Below are 19,618 nucleotides of genomic sequence, written 5' to 3'. Positions count from 1 at the left end.
AACTTAGCAAGCTTTTTTTGGATTTCGTGTTAATTTAATTGGATATAAAATCAATTTGTAATTTGCATGCCTTTTTTTACAAAGGAAAACTAATGAAAAGGGTTTGAAAACTTTAAGTTTTAACGATAAAAACAAAATAAATGGTCAAGTGAATAGTACCATGATTGACTTTTTAGTGTAAAAATGTGGGTTTTCGTTAAGGTAAACAGTACCGGAAGCTTTTTCATTAAAGTTCCCTTTTTACAATTGGTTGGCCTTTTTTAGGGTTAGTATCGTGGGCTTTTTGGTTTCGGAATTTGTAAAGGTCTTTTAACAGATTTGTTGCAAACCAAATAATGTGTACCATGGGCTTGTAACAGATAAGTATTTTACATTATTATATTTCCTTATTTTCCTCTTATTTTGCATTTTATATAGTTTTAAATTGTAAACTTGTTGTACGTGTGTCATCCTCAATACTCCTCACTATGGTTATATGACATATTTGCTTAATGTGTTTTTAAATTTTGGATTTGTTGGATACTCTTTTTGCATTTTATCATTATTTTATTATCTTATCTATGAATTTCATACAAGTATAATTTTTTGTAAGTGTCAATATACACTTATTTACAAAATATACAAGAAATTTACCTAAATCCGCCTAGGCGTTAGGCGACAACCCGTCGCCCGACTAGCGCCTAGCGTTGTTTAGAACCTTGAGAATCCATAGCTTTGTTGCTCTCTTAATCTGAAGAACCTTCACTCATCAGTACCGGTGCACACGCGCACACACAATCATTCAAAATTGGTGCACAATTTGAATTTCCAATATTTGAGTCAACGATCGGTCACTCAAACAAATTCAAGCAATGCAATTCCGAATTCATCATTGGATTCAGAGGTTTCTGGGTTGTTCGGCGCATATGAGGCGTTGACTGGTTATCAAGGTCCAGATCTAGGGATCGCTCGGGATTTGCAGGGGAGGTGGGTGTGGGGTGAGATGGGGGTTTGGGTTGCTGCAAGGGGAAGGGGTCGGGAAAGATGATAAGTAACAGAGAGAATGGAGGGTGGGTGCGAGTTGCAGAGGAGATAAGGATGGGTGGGGTTGTAAATGAGAGAAAGGGGTGGGGGTGAAAAGGAGAAAGGGCTCAAGGAGGAAGATATTTTTTTTAATAGGATCAATTATTATTATAATATTTAAAATGCATAAAAATGATTTTTTTTCCCACGTGGCATAAATTTAGCACATTAGCACAAACGTTGATCACATATTTGCCACATCATCACTTAACGAATTTTCTAACGGATGTATGAAATTGAAATAAAATGATAAGCAAATGTATGAAATTGAAATGTTTTAAAGATGTTGTAATAAATTGAAATCGACCACAAACCTGAGGGGGTGAAATGTAATTTACCCAATTTATAAGTAGGCTTGTTATATTAACATTCCACATATTGTTAAATACACCTCACATACTTACTTCACCTCATATTTGCTTTTTCAATTAAAATTTATCTTAATAGACCCCACATACTTTCCATAATACCCTCAAACCTTACACTATCAACATACACTTTATATTTTCCATACCCCACATTTTCTGCATACACTTCACACTCTTCACACCTAGGTGCAAGTGAAAGATCATGGAAGTATCCTTATTGTTTCAAGATCTTGATGTGTGCACAGAGAGACATGTGGAGAGAGCCAGAAGGTATGTTTAGCTCTTGGGTGCCTGCATCGCTTTAATAAACAACTCACAAGAGACCAACGGAGCAGAACTTATTTGGTATTGTTCAAGGTGACTTAGCTGCTAACAGTGCTCATTTGTCACATAATTCAATGGTCCTCCCTAGAGACATTTCTTAAGTTAAAGACATCCATATTCTTAGTTTGTTTCTGCTACTGCATAATAAGAATTACCACATAGCTAAGAATTTATATAAAGTATATTTTGAAAGATTCTACCACCGTTTGTTTGCTTGTTATTTACTTATTCAATTGTTTCTAAACGTCGTTGCTAGTAATTACTTTCTGAGATAACGATGATGCGCCTCTTTGATCTAGATTGATGCTGCTTTACAAGAGGGAGTTGGTATTGGTTTGGTATTAAGATACTTTTATAAAAAGTGGGTATAAAAAAAAGATGAGCTCCAAAATGTGTTTAATAAACACTTAAAAACATTTTACTTTCACAGTTTTTGGTGAAAAAAACTGAAAATATGAAGCATAAAAAATGAATTTATTCTCATAGTACAACAGAAGCGGTTTTTTTTTCAAAGTACAACAATATTGAACCAGCCAGACTAAAGGTCGTGCTTTATAAAGGCTTTGCAGAAGGTGCAAGATGCTTCAACTCAAAGCAGAAATACAAGCACCTGAGATTAGAAACCTTGCCAACATGAATTTGTAAATGAGTAAATGGTTTTCTTTCAGGATAACTCTTGGGTTGTGATTGTCAGGATATATGGAAAAACCAGAAAAAGAAAGTACCAGAAGCACACGATTGAGAGATAGCTTATAACAAGCAGCAAGAGGTCCTGTCTGTAGTTTAACAAAGAGTTCCGTTGCTCCTGGTTGAGTGATTCCCAGGTTATCTCCCCCATCATTTGATTCGTCCTACGTCACATTACTTACATAACCAGTAGCATTAAATCATAAATCGAAGCCTCTAGCATACAAAAGTGACGCAGTTAAAATCACGTAGGAATAGATGGGTTTGGAAGTGTGCTATAAGGAATGAAATGCACAGAACAAATACCATTTCGGTACGTATATTCATTCAAATCGCAGTGGAAGTAATAAACATAAATAGTTGGCTAGATAAATAAATAACCTTTGCAAATAGAAGTACAATAGCATAGTTCCATCAGATGTTAAAAGAAAGTTTATCAGTCACTTACAGATTCACCACTCAAATGCAAGAAAAACCGGAACTTCACCCACGAAACCTGAAATGACAAACTTCCATGAACTTCACAAACAAAACATAAAAATGACAAAAAACAAAGTAACATATGCAAAGGTTTACGTGCCTTTCCCAAAGATACCATTTCGGTATATATATATATATATATTGATAAGAAAATACAAAGCAATCAAGTATGTCTTTCCCTTTCTAATTTGAATCCCAATTCAATTTGATTTCAATCAAATAGTCTTTCCCACCATTTGTTGTTTAGGTGATTCGTTGCAACGAAAGGACCAAGCAGAGGGAGACATATCATTTCCAATACCAGAAGATGGACAATAAAAGCTCCACAAGTCCCATACGTCCTCTCTCGTCTCCAATACCAGAACTTTCACGCTTCAAAACACACCTAAGGTGGCACGACATGCCACATGAATTACCCCCAAACGGGGGTTATGTGCTACAAACCAACCAAAGGCTCGGGTCCTTGTCGTCATCAAACTTGTATATTTCTTTTCTTTCCCCCATTTCTGCACGTAGGATCTGTAAAATTTCCCGACGGCTCCATGAGTGTAACGCTTCAGAGGCACCATGTCCATGTGACCACTTCGATACTTAATAGACAAGCTCTATTTTTATCCGTACTTAACTTGCAACTATTTGACTGATCAACTCCAAGTCCTAAAAGCCAAGGAGACAGGAACGTATATCAATATTTGGAAAGTAGAAAACAAGCATGAAGATTAGCTCATTATACTCTTATTGTGCCGGCAGACCCCGCGAGCGAGGCGAAGTAAGGTTAGATAAGAGTGTTTAACAGAAAAAGAAAGCTTGAAAAGAAAATCCTACGGTGTAGATGAGATTTTTTTATAGAGACAATGCTAGGGGAGCTACTATATTGCAAAAGAACGGAGAATTAGATAGAGATCTCAACCATAGAATACAAGCTGGATGGATGAAGTGGAAGAGTGCATCTGGTGTGTTGTGTGACCGTCGTATGCCACTGAAGCTCAAGGGAAAATTTTATAGGACGGCAATAAGGCCGGCAATGCTGTATGGCACAGAATGTTGGGCGGTGAAGCATCAACACGTACACAAAATGGGTGTAGGGGAGATGAGGATGCTTCGTTGGATGTGTGGGCACACGAGAAAAGATAAGATTAGGAATGAGGATATCCGGGGTAAAGTAGGAGTAGCCGAAATTGAAGGAAAGATGAGAGAAAATCGGTTACGGTGGTTTGGACATGTGCAAAGAAGGCCTACTGACGCTCTGATTAGAAGATGCGACTATGGGACAGAGGTTCGGGGCCGAATGGGTAGAGGAAGACCTAGGAAAACTTTGGAAGAGACTCTAAGAAAAGACTTAGAGTACTTGGATCTAACGAAGGACATGACACAGGACCGAGCACAATGGCGTTCTAAGATTCATATAGCCGATCCTACTCAGTGACTTGGATTTTCCAAGTCTCCAACCGAGAAGTTTTCCTCACTCGGAAAATTAAGGGAACACTACCCCAACCTACATGCTCCACTCAGAAAGCTTCAACATACAAGCTTCAACAAAAGAAAATTCAAAGAACTTAGCGAAGAAGGCTTTGGTGTATTTAACACAATACGTTGAAATGAAGGAAAACTTATTTATTGATATCCCCGATAAGCTACAAATATGTACATATACATGAGTCAAAATAAACAAACAAGATGGAGCCTTCACAAAGGTTGCTTAGGAGAAGTCTCAGCAGTCGGTAGAGCCCCAGAAAGAGAAGGCATCGAAGGGGGATCATTCGGAGCCTCAGTACTGGACAGAACCCTGGAATGAGGAGGCATCAGAGGTTGATCATTTGGAGCTTCATTACGCGGTACAGCCCCAGAAGACGAAGGCAATAAATGCCTTTGGAACAAACCCACAAATCTCTGATGATCAAGTAAAACCTGACCATCAGTTTCCTTCATCTGGTCAAGCTTCCTCTTCATGTTTGTAGCATAGTCATGTGCGAGCCGGTGCAACTGTTTATTCTCATGCTTGAGCCCTCTAATCTCCTGTTTGAGACTCATCACTTCGGCCGCCAATGATTCAACTTGGCGGGTTCGAGCAAATAGGCGTTGGGCCATATTAGACACAGAACCTGCACACTGAACACTGAGAGCCAGCGAATCCTTAACAGCTAACTCATCAGACCGTTTGGCAAGTAGTCTGTTATCTTTGGAAGTGAGAAGGTTCCTGGCCACCACCGTAGCGGTCATATCATTCTTCATCACGGAATCCCCAACTGTAAGAGGACCAGTAGGGGAGACGAATGATGGGTGCCATATGTTGTCTGGAGAAGGCGGGGCTGCCTCTTCAACAAGGTTCAAGTCAAAACGACGGTCGGATGGGCCAGACATTTTCAAAGGTGTTGAAGAGAGAAGAAGTCGGACAAATCAAGATCTTAGAAGTACAAGAATGAAGCTTCTACTGGTGGAGATTCAAGTGTGCTTTTGAACTTAATGCCAGCCCCTATAAAAAGCTGCACTCGACGGAGCTTCAGACATCGAAGAGGCGCCTGCTCAGAAATCGAAGAGGCGTTTGCTTTCTCAAAAGCTGGGCTGCTTAGAGACCACGAGGGTGATCTCATAAATCGAATAGGTGTTTGCTTTCTCAAAAGTTGGGCTGCTCAAAGACCATGAAAGCCGATCTCAGAAATCGAAGAGGCGCTCACTTTCTCAAAAGCTGGGCTCCTCAGAGACCACGAGGGCTGATCTCAGAAATCGAAAAGGCACCTACTTTTCCAGCCTTGTCGGCACCTGTCACACGCACACTCAGCTTTGCGGAAATTATGAGTATTCTGTCGAAGACTTCTGGGGAAGTAGAAAACACATGAATCTTACTGTCCAATCACCCACTTCCCACACGCAACAATAGCTCATGGGTACCACAGATAACTTTGCCAAAGTTATCTGCCAAAGTTGAGCACGTGAAGCTTGCAACTCCCACTACATCGCTCTGACCAAGAAGGGTAAAAGAATAGCAAAGAAACAGCACTAACAAAGTTTAGACCCATAAATTTTGAAGGTCTAGCTACCATATTATTACCCACAAGGGTAAAGGAACAGTACCACTGCTGGATAATTGGAAAGTCCCTGTGTGTCAACCTCTGTGCCTTGTGGCAAGGTAGACTAGCAAACATGCCCAACCTTTACTCACATTTCGAGAAAACACTCCCAATAAGATTGCTTGCTCCAAAATCGAAGAGGCACCGTCCTCCGAATCTCGAGAGCCAGACTCCCAACATGACTACTTTCTCAAAAATCGAAGAGAGGGTAAATGAACAGTACCATTGCTGGATAATTGGAAAGTCCCTGTGTGTCAACCTCTGTGCTTCGTGGCAAGGTAAACTAGCAAACATGCCCAACCTTTACTCACATTCGAGAAAACACTTCCAACAAGATTGCTTGCTCCAAAATCGAAGAGGCACCGCCCTCCGAATCTCGAGAGCCAGACTCCCAACATGATTACTTTCTCAAAAATCGAAGAGACACTGCTCCCCGAATCTCGAGAGCCAGACCCCCAGCATGATTGCTTTCTCAAAAATCGAAGGGGCATCGTTCTCCGAATCAATCGAAGAGGCGCTCGCTTTCTCAAAAGCTGGGCTACTCAGAGATCACGAGGGCCGATCTCAGAAATCGAAGAGGCACCTATTTTTCTAGCCTTGTCAGCACCTGTCACACGCACACTCAGCTTTGCGGAAATTATGGGCATTCTGTCGAAGACTTCTGGTGAAGTCGAAAGCACATGAATCTTACTGTTCAATCACCCACTTCCCACACGCAACAATAGCTCATGGGTACCACAGATAACTTTGCCAAAGTCTCTGCCAAAGTTGAGCACGTGAAGCTTGCAGCTCCCACTACATCGCTCTGACCAAGAAAGGTAAAAGAATAGCAAAGAAACAGCACTAACAAAGTTTAGACACATAAATTTTGAAGGTCTAGCTACCATATTATTACCCACAAGGGTAAAGGAACAGTACCACAGCTGGATAATTGGAAAGTCCGTGTGTGTCAACCTCCGTGCTTCGTGGCAAGGTAGACTAGCAAACATGCCCAACCTTTACTCACATCCGAGAAAACACTCCCAACAAGATTGCTTACTCCAAAATCGAAGAGGCACCGCCCTCCGAATCTCGAGAGCCAGACTCACAACATGATTACTTTCTCAAAAATCGAAGAGACACTGCTCCCCGAATCTCGAGAGCCAGACCCCCAGCATGATTGCTTTCTCAAAAATCGAAGAAGCATCGTTCTCCGAATCTCGAGAGCCATATACCACATGCCACTTTTTCAAAGTGCTTTGACAGAGTTAAAACATGTGAAGCTGGCAGCTCCCACTACCGTGCTATGACCAAGCAGGGTAAATGAATAGCATTACTACTTGTTGTTAGGGAGACTCCTATATATGTCGACCTCCATCCCCAACAGACAGGCAGACCTGCAAAAATGCTTAACCCTTCCTCATATCTGAGAGGGCACTCCCAACGAAGCCTTTCGAAATATTCAGCTTTCTTTCTCCCCGATAATACCTCTGCAAACAAGCTATACTATAACAAGAATATCTCATATCATCAGGGTTAAAAGCAAGAGTATCCCATATCAAGCTTTTTCCCTGTCTTTTCCTTTGGCCTTGTTTTTACCTGCAAGACAATGAGAAAGAGAGTAATCAGTCAGCACTTGAAATCAAGCTCCCAACCAGGAACTGACTGCCTGGAACCCCTTACCTGATTACTTACCTGCCATTGCTCTCGAGTACTCATCTTCAACATCTTATGTTTCCAGGGAAGATACCACATCTGCTTGAGGAACAGATAGGGCAAGTGCGAAGGATACAAGGAAGCATGTGGAGACAAGCGTAATAGCACACGTGTCTATACATCCACTACTCTGTCAAAAGCAAAAGTATCCCATATCAGCAGGGTCGAACGTACTCTAGATTTGATGGACTTGTTTTGACCCTCAAATTCTTCAGTCGGCCTTATACTCTGGAGGAAACCAGAAAACCCTCCAGCTCAGTTCAAGAATAAGCCTGTGGAAAGCTACTTCTTCAAAAGCAAAAGTATCCCATATCATCTCTTTTCATTTTTCTTCTATTTATCCTTCATGCTGCTGCAAGATGGGGAGAAGGTGAACAATCAGCCGGAGCTCTGATTGCTTACCTTGTCTGTCACCTCTTTCAGCAGATCCCCTAGCTCGGCGACTTGGGGGACTCCTACTACATGGTTTGTATCGCGCTTGACCAAGCCTGAAACTACAAGTAAGCTTCAAGTGAAATTGATATATTACCTTGTGCATCTCCACCAGTTAAAGATACCACCCCTGGATGGAGGAAGAGTACTTCCAGAGAAGCTGCCACATCTACCTATGAGACAGATAAGGCAAGTCAAGATGATACCACACTCCGATACTTAGAAGTTTCGTGATTACGAGATCATTCTCCCACAATATTTCCTAATGTCATTTGTACTCTAATGTCATTTGTACTAAATCATTCACTTGTACTCACTAAAGGAGAGCTTAAACCTATGTACTTGTGTAAACCCTTCACAATTAATGAGAACTCTTCTATTCCGTGGACGTAGCCAATCTGGGTGAACCACGTACATCTTGTGTTTGCTTTCCTATATCTATCCATTTATATACTTATCCACACTAATGACCGGAGCAATCTAACGAAGATCACAAAAAGCGACTGTTTTCGCTACCTAGGATCTATCTTGCAAGAGAACGAAGAATTAGATGGAGATCTCAACTATAGAATACGAGCTGGATGGATGAAGTGTAAGAGTGCATCCGGCGTGTTGTGTGACTGTCGTAGGCCACTGAAGCTCAAGGGAAAATTTTATAGGACGGCAATAAGGCCAGCGATGTTGTATGGCACAGAATGTTGGGCGGTGAAACATCAACACGTACACAAAATGGGTGTAGCGGAGATGAGGATGCTTCGTGGGATGTGTGGGCACACGAGAAAGGATAAGATTGAGAATGAGGATATCCGAGGTAAAGTAGGAGTAGCCGAAATTGAAGGAAAGATGAGAGAAAATCGGTTCCGGTGATTTGGACATGTGCAAAGAAGGCCGACTGACGCTCCGGTTCGAAGATGTGACTACGGGACAGAGGTTCAGGGCCGAAGGGGTAGAGGAAGACCTAGGAAAACTTTGGAAGAGACTCTAAGAAAAGGCTTAGAGTACTTGGATCTAACGGAGGACATGACACAAAACCGAGCGCAATGGCGTTCTAGGATTCATATAGCCGACCCCATTTAGTGGGAAAATGCTTTGTTGTTGTTGTTGTTGTTGTAATGCTAGGGGAGCTAAATTTCTAAACTAAATTTTATAAAAAGGCTTTTAGATTTTAGGATATCAATAAGATTGTTTTTAGATTTTAACCTGAATAGTTTTCAAAATGTAATATAAGTCCATATTTTTAAAACTTACCATATTTAAGTAATTATAGCACATTTAGTATTTGTAACTTTACCATTCGAAATTCTTTACGCATCCATAATTATTATTAAAAAAAAAATTCAACAACAAAACAAAAATAATTTATACATAACTTTCGGTACCTTATTTTATTCATCGGTACGGAAGTTTCGGTACGAATATATAAGTGTATAACTTTAGGTACCTTATTTTATTCATCGATACAGAAGTATCGGTACGAATATATATGTACATAACTTTAGGTACCTTATTTTACTCATAGGTACAAAAGTATCGGTTCATAAGTTTCAATACGAATGTATCAGTACAAATGTATCAGTACGTAGCTATAGTATCAAACATACATATGTACGTAATATGCATATACATATATATGGAGAAATTCATGTACAATGAAAAATATATGATAATATATGAATTTTATTATTATGGTAACTTAATATAACTATCAATGATAAATAACATTTTTTATTATTTATGGGAATCAATATATAACTTACAAACAAAAATCTCAATAATTATTATTAAAAAATTAAAATTAAATGTCAAGGATTAGAATTAGTTTTTAATCTTAGACAAGGTTTTATTCAAAAAGTAATCTTAGACAAGGATTAGAATAGAATCTCCGTTTTATAAACTAAACGACGTAGTTGTTGATGATTGAATTATTATTTTAGTATTGATTAACGTGCTTATTTCCTATTGATGACACATAATTTAGTTTGCCAATTTAGTTTAAATATTTAGTCTCTCTAGCATTACCTTTTTTATAGCCTTTGTGATGTATAAAATTCACTTTCAAATTCTAAATTTTCTTTTACTTAATGAAATTCTTCAAAATCTATGACATTTTGATTACCTACAAATTTGTATGTACTTTACTAAAAGTATTTCAAAATCCTAATTGACTACAATTTAATTTGAATGCATTCTTTTAAATCCTGTTAAATTCTACTTTGGTTATACAATTTTAAAGTATTTTGAAATCCTAATTGATACATGATTTTAAAGTCTTTTAAAAATCTTTTCAAATCTTAATTTAACTACTCCTTTATAATTAAAGAAAAGATTAGAGGAAATGGACTTCCACCTGAGCCAACTGAGCCACAACTTCGGGTCCTTGAAATTTAATTCAAATGCTAAAAACAGAGGATCCCATTAAAAGTTATAATAACTTTAACCGTTGGATCAAATTTAAAAATTTGAATTTTGCGCTCATGTGACTCAGATGGAAGGGATCCGAAGAGAATCCATTTAGAATCCCCAGCAATACACCTCTCTAAATTAAAGAGGAAATTTGAAGAAAGATAGAAGTGGCGCTTAAAGATTAAATATATTCTTTAATGATTTAAAGAAAGAATGTACAAGCACGCGGTTTCTTGCTAACGAGGGAGCCCCACTCTCCTACTCCCACTCCTACTTTTAACGCACCGTACCCTGTCACCGCAGTTGACACCCAAAAAAACCCTAAATTCGAAAACGTTAAGTGAGAGAAAGAGTGAGAAGAGAGAGATAGCCCGCCACCTTCCGCGTCATCCACACCCAAAGTCTCAAAAACCCTACCTGCAACTCTCGACTTCGCTGCAGCAATGGCCGAGTCGACTCAACTACAGCAAGCCCAACTGGCGACGATTCTCGGTCCCGACCCCGCCCCTTTCCAAACTTTAATCGCCCACCTCATGTCCTCCGCTAATGAGCAGCGCTCCCAGGCCGAGCTCCTCTTCAACCTCTGCAAGCAGACCGATCCCAACTCCCTCTGCCTCAAACTCGCTCACCTCCTCCAGTTCTCTCCAGCCGCCGAGGCCCGAGCAATGTCCGCCATTCTCCTCCGCAAGCAGCTCACTCGCGACGACTCCTACCTCTGGCCCCGATTGAATCCGACTACCCAATCCTCGCTGAAGACGATTCTCTTGACCTGTATTCAGCAGGAGGACAACAAATCCATCTCCAAGAAGCTCTGCGATACAATTTCCGAGCTCGCCTCTGGAATCCTGCCCGATAATGGGTGGCCGGAGCTCTTGCCGTTCATGTTCCAATGCGTCTCGTCCGATTCGCCCAAGCTTCAAGAATCGGCGTTTTTGATATTTGCTCTGTTGTCGCAGTATATCGGCGAGACCATGGTGCCGCACATAAAGGAGTTGCACGCCGTGTTCTTGCACAGCCTGGGGAACTCGCCTAGCCCTGACGTTAAAATCGCAGCTTTGAACGCCGTCATCAATTTCATCCAGTGTTTGACAAGCTCTGGCGATAGGGACAGGTTTCAGGACCTGTTGCCGGCGATGATGAAGACGCTGATGGAGTCTTTGAACAACGGGAACGAGGCCACAGCACAGGACGCTCTTGAATTGTTGATTGAATTGGCTGGGACTGAGCCGAGGTTCCTCAGGCGGCAGATTGTGGAGGTTGTTGGGGCAATGCTACAAATTGCCGAGGCGGACACCTTGGAAGAAGCAACCCGGCACTTGGCAATTGAGTTTGTAATCACCCTTGCTGAGGCCAGAGAACGTGCACCAGGGATGATGAGAAAGTTGCCGCAGTTCATAAGCCGATTGTTTGCCATTTTGATGAGGATGCTTCTGGATATTGAGGACGAAGCCTCATGGCATACAGCCGAGACCGAAGATGAGGATGCCGGTGAGACTGGTAATTACAGTGTTGGGCAGGAGTGTTTAGATAGGCTTGCCATATCTCTGGGTGGGAATACCATTGTTCCCGTGGCGTCTGAGCAGTTGCCCGCTTATTTGGCTGCCCCTGAGTGGCAGAAGCACCATGCTGCTTTGATTGCTCTCGCTCAAATTGCAGAGGGTTGTGGCAAGGTATCAATTGTTATTCATGAATACTATTTCCCGGTTAACTAAATGTTGTTGGTTAGTTACACTACAATAGGATTAGTTGTTGTTCAACCACTTTAGATGTTTTTCTGTTGAAGTGATAGAATCTGTGAAATATACACCTTGATTGTCAATGGTTATTGTTTCATTCACACTTGACACACATGAATGAAAGTTTTAATTCCGGATACAATTCAAGTGTAGGGTAAATTGTTTGCACACATACACACACGGCTACATCATCAACTATGGGAAAAGTACAGCGGCAGATAAAACTTTCGTGCAGCATGCTGCTTCTTCCAGTTAAAATCAACTTTCATCTACCTTTTTGTTAATATTTTGTTTTGGTGTTTCAGGTAATGATTAAAAATTTGGAGCAAGTGGTAGCAATGGTCTTGAACTCATTTCAAGATCCACACCCCCGTGTAAGGTGGGCAGCGATTAATGCAATTGGGCAGTTGTCTACAGATTTGGGTCCAGATCTGCAAGTTCAATATCACCAAAGGGTGCTCCCGGCATTGGCTGCAGCTATGGATGATTTTCAGAATCCCCGTGTTCAGGTTAGTTGCTGATTGTGTTTTTTGGTTCTCTTTCTGATTAATTGAATTGGTGAAGGATTTGGTTTTTTCCATGCTAGTGTCATCTTTAACCTACTATAACTAACACTCTTTACCAAAAAAAGGTATGGTTCATGTTGACCTTGTCACCATAAGACAAATACTGACAGACAGTTTCTCTTCTTAATGATTCTTTACAAGTTGTGCACTGTAGAGCATTATGGTGCATATAAAGTTGCTTAAATCAATAATCTAATTAGATGGTTCATCTCACTGACGTTTACTTGTGGAGAGTGTCATGCTTTTAGAATCATTGCTTTCTGTCCTGTTAATCTTTTATTTATTGGGATGCGAGAATTTACATCTTACTTACTGGGATGTAAACTTGTATTAATGATTTGACACCAAAAAAAATAAAAAATAAAAAACTTGTATTAATGCAGTCTCATTATGTTGAAGTGAAAAAACAACTAGGCTTTCATTCATGAGCACTATTTATTGCAAAGTACAGTAGGAAACAATTTGTCATGTGCTTTAGTTTTGTGAGCTTGAGTTGCTTTATATCCTGAATTTGTAATATAGGGTGATTGCTTTTGATATAATATGACATGCCCATTTTATTAGCTCATTATCTTGACCGTATTATTGCATGTGCTAGATTATCTATTCATTAGCGTCCTCTTTGTAATTTGATATCTGCAGGCACATGCTGCTTCAGCATTGCTCAACTTCAGTGAGAATTGTACTCCGGATATTTTGACACCTTATTTGGATGGAGTAGTGAGCAAATTGCTTGTACTTCTGCAGGTATGTGCTTCTTAAGAAAATAACATATTCATCTAATAAAAACACTTGCGTAATAATAATCTTGTTGAACTAGTATTAGTTTACGTTCTTTTAAATATCATGTCTCATGCAGAATGGCAAACAAATGGTGCAAGAGGGAGCCCTTACTGCTTTAGCATCTGTTGCCGATTCATCTCAGGTATTGTTTCTATATAATGTGTATTCTTTTTTAATATTTTTTTTTATGTATGATTAAGTTTGATTGTAATGGGATTTGTAGGAGCATTTCCAAAAATACTATGATGCAGTTATGCCTTACCTGAAAGCTATCTTGGTGAATGCAACTGATAAGTCTAACCGCATGCTTCGTGCAAAATCGATGGAGTGCATTAGCTTGGTTGGAATGGCTGTTGGAAAGGATAAGTTTAGGGATGATGCGAAGCAGGTAAGACACTCATCTTTGTATCCATTTTCACTGTATCAGAGCCTCCTCGTTTTGGAGTTCGTATTGAAATAATTATCTTGCATACCACTGGTTATGGAATGGGTGGAAGAGTATGGACGCTTTGAAGCTTTGGTTTCTTAATTCATTCCCCCTAACCTCCCCCTCACGTCCCAATAGAAATTTGATTTCATTGGAATTGTAACTTTCCCTTTTTCACTCTACAGTTTTCAAATTATATGTTTAAGCTCTTTCTGTTTCTTGTATGGGAATGATAAATTGAATCTTGAACCTGTTAAAATTTTGCTGCCATTTGAAACCGGTTTGGAATATGCTGCCAATTTCTTGTTTTTTGTGTTTGAACTTTTAAGTTGGCTAGTTATATATAGATACAGATTGATCATACCCTTATTCTTTGAAGGTCATGGAAGTGCTGATGGCTTTACAAGGATCTGGAATGGAGGCAGATGATCCAACTACAAGTTACATGCTACAGGTATGTTCTTATTTCTTAAATTGCACAAACATTACTGCACTTCAAACATAGTATTCTCAATAAAAATTGATCTACAATGGTGTAGGCATGGGCAAGACTCTGCAAGTGCTTAGGACAAGATTTCCTCCCCTACATGAGTGTTGTAATGCCTCCTTTGCTTCAGTCTGCTCAACTTAAGCCAGATGTAACCATTACATCTGCAGATGACAATAGTGATATTGATGACTCTGATGATGAAAGGTTAGAATATTTTTCGTTCTGTTTTATGTAAGTTCAATACCAACAGCCATGTATAATGTATGTGAATGTGATATTATTAGCTATTTCTTGCTATCCTTCCTAAAGGTTTGTTATAAATGCATCTGGATTTATTGTTGGTTCATATCACTTTTACCACATTTACATCATTATCTACATGCTGCAAAATGGATAAGCATAATGGCTTTGACATCCATATATGATGTTTCTCTTCTTGAACCTTTGGATTTCATCTGTGTAATGTACCAATTTAGCAATTTAAAGTTTGCAAGGTGTAGTTAGAGTAATTGAATGCAGAAGATAAATACATGTAGCAGTAGTGTTATTATGCTGCTCTTTAGTAGCTGTCTCTCTAAATGTTGCTTTTCCATTACAGTATTGAAACAATTACTCTTGGGGATAAGAGGATTGGAATCAAGACTAGTGTCCTAGAGGAAAAAGCTACTGCTTGCAATATGCTTTGTTGCTATGCTGACGAGTTGAAAGAAGGATTCTTTCCTTGGATTGATCAGGTCTTTCATGGTGTATCATAATTATTTTTCTTAACGGCTTCCTATGAATGATACTTAAAAATGTCATATTTGTGCAGGTTGCCCCAACTTTGGTTCCCCTTCTTAAATTTTATTTTCATGATGAAGTTAGGAAGGCAGCTGTTTCAGGTATATTTTATTTGGGTTTTCTCCTTCTGATAAACATGTAGTTGGAGGTTTGATAAAGAAAGATCTATTTTTTGTCTCTAGCAATGCCAGAGCTGCTGCTTTCTGCAAAATTAGCCATAGAGAAAGGGCAAGCTCAAGGTCGTAATGAAACCTATATAAAGCAATTGTCTGACTACATTGTTCCAGCTCTGGTGGAAGCATTACACAAGGTTGTTTATTGTTTGTCATTTAAGGTTCCTCTATCAGGGTGTAATGATATGATGTTTCTCTGAAGTATGAAATGAGAGTGCAATTTGTGTGCAGGAACCTGATACAGAAATCTGTGCAAATATTTTGGATGCTTTGAATGAATGTTTACAGGTATGCCACATTTTAAAGAAATTTATGAAATTTCCTTTGAGGCCTGGTTTAACTTTTGGTGCTTATTCTGCACGAGTTTAGCTCTGTGGTGATGGAATAGCTAAACCCGATTTGGGCGCCTTGCACAGCGCACCAAAGTGATTTACGCTTCTGACCTGGGATCGAGCCTGCCTCCTTAGAGTGCACAGTGTCTCTCCCATTGGAAGGTTGGTAAGCTAGAGCTGATGCTTTGGTACTGTTCCAGCAAGGGTCACCCTATCGGGTGAGCTTTACTGGTCTCTCGGAGAGGTACCCGATACTCGGAAGATTCGGGATGAAACCAGTGAATTCCCGCAGTTGTGGGAAACTCGGGAAAAATGTTGCCTTAGATCTTGCTGGGCACCAGTGGTCTATGTATCCTGAATGCAATTGGATACTGGATACTCGAGTTACCCTGTTTTTCCACTTTTGTTTAATTTTAACCTCTTGCAAAAGAAAAAAAAAACTGCAGTAACTATAATAAGACTAGTGTATTATTATATTTTTTTATATTAAACTTTGACTTGAAGACAGTTAATGCACCGTAATACGGTTATATAGTTGTTACCCTACTGTCTAAAAAAAATGTTTTATTTTGAGTTTATTCATACTTTTTTGTTCAAAATTGAATAACTTCATTTTGGAATTTCCATCTTTATCATTGCTTAAATATGACACCATTCATGCATTCTTTGCATCTTTTGTTTCAGATAGCTGGACCACTTTTAGATGAAAGCCAGGTCAGATCCATTGTGGAGGAGATAAAGCAGGTGATCACTGCCAGTTCAAGTAGAAAAAGAGAGAGAGCAGAAAGGACCAAAGCAGAAGACTTTGACGATGAGGAAAAGGAGCTAATTAAAGAGGAAAATGAACAAGAGGAAGAAGTTTTTGATCAAGTAAGTTTTTTCAAATACAATCTTTAAGTAGCCCATCAATGATATTGCTGATGTTTTCATTATTTAATTGAACAACCTTTTTTTATTCCAGGTGGGAGAAATCTTAGGAACTCTGATTAAAACATTTAAAGCCTCTTTCTTACCTTTCTTTGACGAGCTATCATCATATCTAACACCAATGTGGGTAAGTTTTGTCTCAAAAGCTTCCCTCTTTAAGATTCCAACTTCTTTTTATTTTTTATATTTGCTTATCATCATTCCCTCTGATTGTCATTTTGAGGAACCAGAATGTTCATTTGTAAAATCTTATGTTCTGTTGTGTCAATCTTGGATTTCGAGTTAGTTTCTTTGTTTTTTAAATAATGCATCCAAATCAATAGGCCAAGGATAAAACACCTGAAGAGAGAAGGATTGCTATATGCATCTTTGATGATGTTGCGGAGCAGTGCCGTGAAGCAGCTTTAAAGTAAGTTTGTTCTATTAGAAATTTTTGGGTGGAAGTAATTCATATTATTGTGAACTCATCTTTTGTTCTGATGTTGTTGGGTCAGATATTATGACACATTTCTTCCTTTTTTATTGGAGGCCTGCAATGATGATAACCCTGATGTTCGACAGGTCTGATCTCAGCAATCTATTTTAATATGTATAAGGGTGCTTTTTTCCGTAAGTGTTACGTGATTCTTTTTGGTTTTTTTTCCTTCAGGCAGCTCTATATGGACTTGGTGTCTGTTTAGAGTTTGGCGGAATAGTAATTAAACCCCTTGTTGGCGGTAAGTCTGCTTGAATTTCTTACAGAGTTGGAATATTTCTGATTGCTTATTGTAACTCTTTCTGATGGCTTTATCCAGAGGCTCTTTCGAGGCTAAATGCTGTGATTCAGCATCCTAATGCCCTACAAGCAGAAAATGTGATGGCATATGACAATGCTGTTTCTGCTTTAGGAAAAATATGTCAATTTCATCGTGACAGTATTGATGCAGCTCAGGTACTAAACTTCATTTATTTATGTTGTGGCATCTGAAATTCATTTGTTTTGTTGTCACTATATGCAGTGTGTGCGCTATCAGTGTTTTCTGAAAACTTTTTTATTACACTACTGTTTTGTCCTAACTTTTATTTCAAGAGTTATTGACATTTATCTTTCAAATCTTTTATTTCTTCGCATTATGGTCTGTCAACTTTCTGTCATTTGGCAGGTCATTCCCGCATGGTTGAACTGTTTACCGATTAAAGGTGACTTGATTGAAGCCAAAGTTGTTCATGACCAACTTTGTTCGATGGTTGAGAGGTAGAGCTTCAGCTGTCTTTTACTTTGTGCCTAATCCTATTACTTGTTGCCTTTTCATGCATTTGAAGTTTAGAACACCTTTACTGGTGAAATTTAGAGGTGCACCTTTGTAATCCATCTGCAGGTCTGACAGAGAACTTTTGGGTCTCAACAATCAGTGTCTTCCCAAAATTGTTGCCGTGTTTGCTGAGGTTTGTGATTCATAAAATGATTTAGCACTCTTATGCCAAGTATTTTACACACTTGGCAAATCATGATATTTGATATTCTCTTTTCCTCAGTAACGCATATCTCATTGTTCTGTTTCATTTATTTATTTTGATGTTTGCATTTTCAATGATTGCTATTGGCTTTAAGAAATTATAGGCACATAATTTGTGATATGGGGATTGATTAACCGATGCGATAAAGTACAAGTTTACAAATTTTTATTGCCTAGTTTGCTTTGTTTTACTGGCCTTGCTGATAGCTGTGAACTTTTTTTTCACAATGATATTGTCCCTTGCTGAATTTGTTTGTAATACATATTCAAGAGTGAGAATATTTACTTTGAAGGGTATGATTGTTCTCTCGTAGGTTCTATGCGCCGGTAAGGATTTAGCAACGGAACAAACTGCAAGCAGAATGATTAATCTGTTAAGGCAGCTTCAGCAGACTTTGCCGCCAGCTACATTGGCCTCAACGTGGTCCTCCTTGCAACCTCAGCAACAGCTTGCACTGCAATCTATCCTCTCCTCATAAGTATTGTGGCTTGGATTGTGCATATTTCTGCTTTCGGATACACAGATCCTCTCGTGTGGTAATTGTGTCACCAATTCTTTTCCTCAAGATGGTTCCCCTCGGTTGGTTTTACAAAGCGTGGAAGTCATCATTGCAATTGGTTATGCAAAGCGTAGAAGTCATCATTGCGATTTGATGGTATACTCCTTTTGGTAAGATGTGTACATGCAAGTGTTAATTATTAAAGCAATTTTGAGTCAGAGAGGAGTGTAGGCGATTGCTGTTTGTGAGGGTCGTTTTTGTTGGTGCCTGAGGTTCGGGAGGGTTGTTCGTTGACAAATTATTGTAGCATTTCTGGTCTGGTCTCCTTGTGTTTTGATGTATTCTATGCCTACGTTTTATATTGTGTGAATCTGTTGACTAGAGGTTGAGAGGTTGATTCTTTCATTATGTTTGCAATTTTGATCGCAAAAGGCAATAAATTGGCTATGGTTTCCTCATCTCCCCAACATTTTCCTCTGTTTCTAACTGAATAATGGTTTAAAATTTAAAAACAAAATAGTTATCGAGCGGGTCTGTAAATTCGCAGAGCTTGTTTCTCAACATTTTGAGTTTGAACAAATCTTAATTCGACACAATTTGTTTTCATGGTACAAACAGCCGTGAGTTTGGAACACTTATGGAAAAATTTGGATTAGAACCATCATAATTCTTGTATGCATTTTATTTTTAAAAAAAATATCCGAATTTGAAATTTCGGATTCGCATGCAAAAATTTTACTTCTAAAATCGGAATTTCAACTTGTACACCTAAGCTACGGTACATTTGAAAAGAATGAGACAATAAATCGAATAATTAAGTGCCATCTCTCATGTACATCAAATATTTATTGTGCTTTACATAGTAATTTTAATGTGTCGCGTGATAGAC

General features: G+C 39.1%; 1 protein-coding gene across 1 annotated transcript; it reads left to right on the top strand.

Moving 5' to 3' along the window:
* Window positions 1–10,734: 10,734 nt before the first annotated feature.
* Window positions 10,735–19,187, top strand: LOC114819406 (uncharacterized). The gene is made up of 20 exons (XM_029087792.2): window positions 10,735–12,189; window positions 12,561–12,764; window positions 13,464–13,568; window positions 13,681–13,746; window positions 13,828–13,992; window positions 14,411–14,485; window positions 14,571–14,725; window positions 15,120–15,255; window positions 15,333–15,402; window positions 15,484–15,611; window positions 15,706–15,762; window positions 16,491–16,676; window positions 16,768–16,860; window positions 17,057–17,142; window positions 17,228–17,294; window positions 17,383–17,449; window positions 17,528–17,664; window positions 17,876–17,967; window positions 18,092–18,158; window positions 18,544–19,187. The coding sequence occupies exons 1-20, from the start codon at window positions 10,963–10,965 to the stop codon at window positions 18,706–18,708; spliced, it is 3,348 nt and encodes a 1,115-aa protein (XP_028943625.1). The 5' UTR covers window positions 10,735–10,962; the 3' UTR covers window positions 18,709–19,187.
* The last annotated feature ends 431 nt before the right edge of the window (window positions 19,188–19,618 follow it).

This window comes from Malus domestica, chromosome 11 (genome assembly GCF_042453785.1).
Source record: "Malus domestica chromosome 11, GDT2T_hap1".
NCBI lineage: Eukaryota > Viridiplantae > Streptophyta > Magnoliopsida > Rosales > Rosaceae > Malus > Malus domestica.
The sequence above is the reverse complement of the archived record's forward strand: the minus strand, read 5'-3'. Positions and strand labels throughout refer to the sequence as shown.